At 38.2% G+C, this 7,862-nt stretch overlaps 1 protein-coding gene across 1 annotated transcript; it reads left to right on the top strand.

The window, feature by feature from the left end:
* Positions 1-5,474: 5,474 nt before the first annotated feature.
* Positions 5,475-7,317, top strand: LOC105061546 (pentatricopeptide repeat-containing protein At4g18840). The gene has a single exon (XM_010945630.4). The coding sequence runs from the start codon at positions 5,476-5,478 to the stop codon at positions 7,108-7,110; it is 1,635 nt and encodes a 544-aa protein (XP_010943932.3). The 5' UTR covers position 5,475; the 3' UTR covers positions 7,111-7,317.
* Positions 7,318-7,862: the final 545 nt, after the last annotated feature.

The following is a 7,862-nucleotide window of genomic DNA, read 5'->3' on the forward strand; positions in this document are numbered from 1 at the left end:
CCCATATGACTCAAATCAAAAATTTAAATGCAATCCTATTACATGACCTAATTAATAATTTTTTCATGACCAAAACTCTCATGCACAAAAATAAATTTCAGATTCAAAAATCATATTTTAGATCTAAATTTTTTGCATAAAAATAAATTTTAAAATATAAAAATAATTTTTAAATTTTAAACATAAATATATATCATATATATGCATATAAAATCAGATCTAAAAAAATTTCAGATCTAAGCATGATATCATATATTTCATATATTAATCATAGATCAGATTAAAAATAAATTTATGATCTAAATATGCAAATATATAACACATATATGGATCAAAATTTAGATCATATAAAAATTTTTAATTTTATGCATGCATCTATAAATCACATGAACATGAACTAGAACTCTTTCTAGATTAAAATTCAGATCTATGCATGCAATAACATATCAACTATATATTTTAAAATTAAATCTAAAATCAAATTTTAATTTGAAGATCTATCTATATATCTCATGTATAAAAAAAAATCTGATTTTGAAATTTTTTAAAAATATATATGTCAAAATTCAGGATATAAAAATTATGGCTCTGATACCATCGTTGGAATTCGAGGTTTGGTGCATGCATATGTGTTTCAAAATTTATTTTTTAAACACCGCAGTAGAGAAAAGATTAAAATATTTTAAATTTAATTATACATGCATAAAAATATAAAACTATATGGATCTATCTCATATGCTGAAATTAATATATGCTGAAATTTAGATTGTGATCAAATCACATACCTGCTTCGCAATTTTTTCCTTCAAATCTGGATCTCGAAGAGAAGAGATTTTTTTTTAGCCACACAAGTATCTGATCTCTATGAGTATCACTCAGGATCAGCCTGAACGATCAATACTTGATCTCTTTCCTTGATCTTCTTCTTCTCCTCTTCTCTAAAATTTCTCCTTGCTATGTGCTACTACCAGATGTTAGAAACTAGAAGAAAAAGCATCGAACAGTCTTGGGTGTGGAACACCTTGGGACACATGTCCCAAGAGAAAGGGCGTGTAAAACCCCAAAAGAGAAGAGAAAGGGAAGGAAGAGAGGACGTGGAGACCTTTTATAGGCATGGGGGCTGCTAGTTTGGATGTTCTAGGGACCTTAGGGGAGGTCCTTTAAATAGGCATGAGGATTGATCCTATTCAATCTCATAATACAAGTCCTACTTGCATTGGGTTTCCTATTAACTTAAGTTATCCAACTTACTTTAGGAGACCCTTTAGGCACCAACAATTGGAGCCCTTGTACTCATAATTAGAACCCCAAAATACATCCAAGAGATGCCCCATAAGAGACTAAAGGCCCTCTAATCAATGGACACACCCAACTTGATCAAATTAAGGTGGCGCCTAAGAATAACTATCAAGAAAATTAATTAGGGACTTGCATCCTTAATTTATATGATCCATAATCTTAGACACACAATAATTAGAGTCTCATAAATCTTATTCATATAGGTTATTGACAGTAATTAATTTAAATTATCTCATCAAATAAGTAATCCCAACGAAAGAGAATTGGGTCCAACCATGTGCTAACAAGGTTATCATGAATCCAATGATTTTTTTAAACCCAATTGATACTTCATAAGCTCAATTGCTTATTTCAGACCTAATCCCTTTGTTGTGTAACCCCATAAGTTCAATTATATCTGGTAATGAGATATATAATGATTTTATCAAAGTATCATTGAAACTCTTTTCATTGGGTCGGAATAATTTTACTCTAACTCAACAAAGATTGTCGATCCAGAACAATCCTAGTGAGCTCTCACAATCCACCAGTGACATCTAGCAGTATGTAGTGGCAATCCAATAGAACTGAAATGAATCTCTAGGTAAAGTTAACGTATAATTCAGTCCCTCTATCATAAGTTTCGATTTGATGGCAGATCATGGATAAATCATCAAATCTCATCATCAATCATATGACAGATTTGATTAGCTCAAGTTTAGTTGTGACTTCTATGAAAATTTTTTCCATCAATCACACTGCTGTGGCCACAGACTCTTGGACTTAATCTCTCAAATCCCGGCCCATAGGACTACTCCTCTCTATTAAGGTCAATAGATTCTATTTTGATGCGCACTCCACTCCTATAGTGGACCAACTGTCACCGACATCCACTATAAGGGCTTATTGAGATCCATATTTATGTGTCAATCAAACTCCAGCAGTCTTATTGCGAGTAGCAGTACCATCTCAAGTCAAAAGATCAGTAACATAACTACAGCATTGAGACAATCACTGATGATCGAATAGTAATCTAAGTGATCTCTCTTATGGTTACACTCAGTACTAGTTGTTCTCTAACAACCATCCGTACTCATCATTCTGTGTCTCTACATAGTAGACTAAAAATTTATCTATCTTGAAAAAAATGATTTATGTGCCAGTCTATCCGGATCTATCACCGTCCTCGTGATGATCATATGATCGGGAGTATTTAGGAATTAAATATATGTCTCTAATTCTTAACACTTTGAGAATATATATCGAAACTAATTTCATAAACGATTCAAAGACACATCATACTTGAATAAAAAATAAACTTGTCTTTTTATTGATCATATCAATGTATTAAGTATAAAATTATATCTTAAATTTATTACAATGTGTCAGCCATATTGACTTTTAGGATATACATCTAACAGGCACGCCATTCTGTTGCGTCTGGGATCCATCCTGAGTTGGAGGCGCTAGAGTAAGGTGATGTCCGATGCATCAGTGGTGGTCGGACCTGTAAGAAAAGTCTCCGTCGGAGTTGGCTCCGATGGAGACCCTCCGATGCTCAAGTCAAATTTTTTACAACAGGTGGAGAAGAGTGGTGTCTATGAGAAAGAGAGGAGATGTACCTTTCTTAAGATACCTAGATTATCTTTTATAGATGAAATTGGAGTCTTGAGGAGAAGAGAGAGGCCGTAAAAGATTTTTTTACCCTTAATTATGTCTCTGAACGATGGTATGCCTGACCTTTTCACTTTTTTGAGTATTGTCACTTTATAGCACGTGGGGAGCCACCGTAATTAAGGGCAAGAGGTATCTGACAAGACCTTGAGAGTGGTGTGGGCTTCTCAGGGATAATATGACTAGGCCACAAGGAGGTCTTATGATGAGGTCAGCTTTCTGATGACCTCGATCTTCTGATGAGGTCAGCCTTATGATGAGGTTGGCTTTTTGATGATCTCAATCTTCTGATGAGGTTGGCCTTCCGATAAGATCGGCTTTCTGATGACCTCGGTCTTCTGATTAGGTCGGTCTCCCGATAAGATCGGCTTAGCAATGAAGATCTACCCCAACAGGTAGATTTTCGAGTGAGGAGGGAGATTTTCAATGGTGGCACTTGGCTGTGGTGGCATGATAGCTATCGAAAAGAAGGTAGGGGAACTCTAGGTGGTGATCAACTGTAAGGAATAAGGGATTTAAAGATCAAGTTTTGGAAGGGATAATCGTGGGTCGATGAATAGATAAGGAAGGTTGTTCATCGGTTGGGAGCGGTCTAACAGTCGGCAGCCATTTGCACCGGCCCTGCGGTGCCTTCAACTGGCATGCCTCATGTTGCATCCCATGGTGGGAGCTCAAACAAAGAATTGCAACCATGACTCCTTTGGTTTCGCTCCCCTTTTGTTTTCTTTTTTTCTCAATTTTTGGATGAAGTCAACTGAGCTTGCTGACTTTGGTCTGGAGCAGGCCCAATTAGGCCAGCTTTCACAACTAAACTGAAAAGGAAGATTAGCCGGAGATGCCCAAAGAGTAGATCAAGCATGGTTCCCTATATACAAAGTCATCCAATAGGCAGCACTATTTTTTTTTTCAAACTATATAAGGCTTTTCCATCATGGGACTTTTTCTCTAAATATCTAAAGACATTTCCCCTAAGGATGTTTGAAGAGTGACTTTTCCATTCATCATTCATTCACTAGATTTTGTTGATTTGTTATCGATAGTGAAGGCTGTTGTGGTCCATCGTTTCCATCTCTAACCGTTGGCCATCTTTAGAGGACGGCAATGAGTCAAGATACCATTTCTAGATACGTTGTGATTCTTTATACTTTTAGTGCGGCCCTCATGATCTCTTATATTGTCTCCATACAGAAATCTTCAAGGCTCTCTCTCTCTAAATTATATCCTAACCTGAGGAACGAGGCTGGCTATGATTGCCGACATACCCGGCCATGTGGTGCATGCAGTACGGCATAATTTTTTCCTCTCTCTCTCTCTCTCTCTTCCCTGTAGCTAGTTCTGTGTCTCCCTCGTTTAAGTTTCCACGGAGGTAGTGGAAGCTGGACTTCGAGTCAACCGCAGCGACTCAAGCGGGGTAGTCGTTGCACGGTGGACCCCGCGAGCAATATGTTGCAGTCGAACTCTTGCAGGCCTGTCTTCAATTTGTGTGCTGCCTGTGATGCGTGAATGCTAGATATTTCGGTGCGGGCAGCAGACCATCGCCATGTGGGGCTCACTTTTGTTGGTATTAACCATGCTTTATTAAACAAAAAAGCCGTTCAGACGTGACAGTTTGGAATGAGGATTTGTTCAATGTGGGGCAGCTGTTTTATCCCTTCTGGATGCCAGCTAGCTTATTTGACGAAGTCGTTGGATGCTGCTGGAATGTACCTGGATGGATTCGGCAAGCTCATCCTGTATTTTATTTTTAATTTTTTAAAAAACAAATCATTCCCAATTTATTATTTATTTGATATTAAAAAATTAATGATAAATTATTTTTATTAAAGTTTTATGGGATGATAGAATTTATACGAATAGGAGAAACTAATGATTTCATGTTCTCTCGAATCAATTTATTTATATTTAAAAAAAAATTCAAAAAAAATTGAGTTAGATGTACATTTTAATATTGTAGTCTATTTATAATTATAAAAAAAAAATTAAAAAAATTTGAGTTGAATGTACTTCGTAAGCTATCATCAAACAACATCTTAATTTTTTTATTTTAATTTTAAATATTTTTAATGGAGAGAACTTCACAAACACTCGGATGAATTGAGATCAAATCTGTAAAGGATGTGTCTCGTCCATCAAAAATAATATTTGAATCAATCATCAAAATTAAAATAAATATTATTATATAGAGTTTATTTTATCATAATAATTATCAATCATTTTTTTTATCACTCTGTCGGATATTTTTTTTTTTTGATCAAAATATATATCAAATTAAAATAGATAAAATAAATTTTTATGTATGCCGGTATGGGTCACACGTGTGGATGATGCTTAATCAGATATATTCCGACAATCCTCTCATAGGTATCAGGATAAGAAGTAGTACTTTTGTTAAATGGTCAACAGAATTCGTATGCAACAAGTTATAAAATAGTCAAATACTTTCGTTTTAAAATAATAATACTATAAACTACATATGTATGTACATAACGACCATTATAATAAACAATTATAAACAATATATGTATGTATGTATGTATTTATGAATCCCGTCCTCCGCCGACGCCGAGCGCCATGTCCGCCACTCCTCTCCCGCCTCCCTCCATCCTCTACTTCACGGACATGGCGACCAACCTCTCCGAGGTTCACCAGTCCCACGCTAACATGATCAAGACCGGCCTCATCCACTCCCCGGCCGCCGCTGCCCGACTCCTCTCCTCCGCCATCGCCGCCGACGAGCCCCCAGCTCTCGCCTACGCCGACTCGCTCTTCGCCCGCCTCCCCGCCCCCACCTCCTTCGCCTGGAACTCTATGATCCGCGCCCACGCCCGCGCCCCGGACCCGGGCCCCGCACTCCAGCTCTTCTATCGGATGCTCCACTCCCCCACCCGACCCGATAACTTCACCTTTCCTTTCATCCTCAAGGCCTGCGCGGCCCTCCCCGCCCTTTCCGAAACCTTACAGATCCACGCCCGGATCATCAAAACCGGGTTCGGATCCGACATCTTCGTCCTTAACACACTGCTCCACACCTACGCTATCAATGGACTTACAGAAGAGGCATTCAAGTTGTTCGGTAGAATGCCTCAAAAAGATTTAATCTCCTGGAACGCTTTGATTAATGCCTTAGTAGCCCATGGCTTGATAGATCCAGCACGCAACTTGTTCGATGAAATGCCTGAGAGGAATGTCGAGACTTGGAACTTCATGATCTCAGGCTATTTGGATCTTGGACTGGTAGACCAATCTAGGGAACTTTTCAATTTGATGCCTGTCAGAGATATTGTCTCGTGGAATGCCATGATCACAGGGTGTGCTCATGCCGGCCGTTTCGATGAAGTGATTTCACTCTTTCAAGAGATGCAGTATGACAATGTCTGGCCGGATGAATGCACACTCGTGAACGTGTTGTCGGCATGTGCTCGAGTTGGAGCTCTGGGACAGGGCGAGTGGATTCGTTCTTATGTTGATAAGAATGGGATTGAGATCAAGGGGTTTTTAGCAACTGCATTTGTCGACATGTATTCAAAGTGTGGAAGCATAGAGAAGGCTTTGCAGGTGTTTAGTAACGCTTCTAAGAAGGATGTTAGTACATGGAATGCAATGATAGATGGTTTAAGTAGCCATGGCTTTGGGGAGCATGCATTGAGGCTGTTTGAGGATATGCCAAGAAATGGTTTGGTGCCCAATGGTGTGACTTTTGTGAATGTGCTCTCTGCTTGTAGCCATGGGGGATTGTTGAATGAAGGCTGCCGGATTTTCGATGATATGGCTTGTGTATATGGAATTGAGCCGGACATAGAGCATTATGGGTGTATGGTTGATTTGCTTGGCCGAGCTGGGCTTTTGGTGGAGGCTAAGGAGCTCTTAAAGAGAGCACCAGTCAAGGATGCACCAGTGCTTTGGAGGTCACTTTTGAGTGCTTGTAGGGAACATGGGGATGTTGAGTTGGCAGAGATAGCAGCAAAGCAACTCTTGGAGTTATGTCCTTTTGATAGCTCTTGTTACATTCAATTGTCAAAAATTTATGCATTATTGGGCAGATGGGAGGATGCAAGGATGCTGAGGGAGATGATGAAGGTGCAAGGAGTTAAAAAGGAACCAGGTTGTAGCACAATTGAAGTCGACGGAGCCATTCATGAGTTCTTTGTTGGTGATTGACCATATCCTAATACCAAGCTTATCTATAGTGATATATAACCTGGCTGTGTAAATGATTTGAGATATTCTAGAAGAACGAAATCTTCTGCGATACTCAAAAAGTACCACAGAGTGCTTATATTGGGACATCCATCAAAAAAAAATGATTATGTGATGTTTATCTAAACAATTCAAATATGGTGAAGTTTATCCATTTCTTTTTTTTAATATTTTACGTGTGCGGCCACCCATCTTTTCATGGACATTTTCGAAGCATGCACAGCATCCTGCGGTACTTTTTAAATACCGCAAAAGATCCGTTCTCTATTCTAGGGTATTCGTCAGAACTAACTATTTTATTGGGGGATCCAAGTCTTTTCCAAGACATACCATTTATGGGTGCACAAATTTCGCATGCCACTTGTCAAATTAAAGAGATTTCACAGTATATAAAACAAATTTTACGTTAAAAACCCTTGCAATTTTTTCTTTTTTTGCTCAGCAGAGCTGCATATCAAGTCCATAATTAGCTCAACCTATCTGTCTACCAGCCGGGGATTGTATAGAAGATCAACCATGCATGCTGTGTTTGACATTGTATATGTGATGTAACCACACCATGGTTAGCGTACATATATTCTGTTTTGAGTAGATACAAGGTTATTTTATCCTTCTGTAATAAATTCTAGATGAATTCAGTAAGTTAGTTGGCAATAATATTAAGTAACAACAGTGTAGTTCGTTTGATACTCCTGCCATTATCTATTTTGATA

Source organism: Elaeis guineensis, chromosome 11 (assembly GCF_000442705.2).
Source record: "Elaeis guineensis isolate ETL-2024a chromosome 11, EG11, whole genome shotgun sequence".
Lineage (NCBI taxonomy): Eukaryota > Viridiplantae > Streptophyta > Magnoliopsida > Arecales > Arecaceae > Elaeis > Elaeis guineensis.

Excerpts from the sequence above, each read along its gene's own strand:
- LOC105061546 (XM_010945630.4), top strand. The coding sequence starts at position 5,476 with ATGTATGTATGTATTTATGAATCCCGTCCTCCGCCGACGCCGAGCGCC.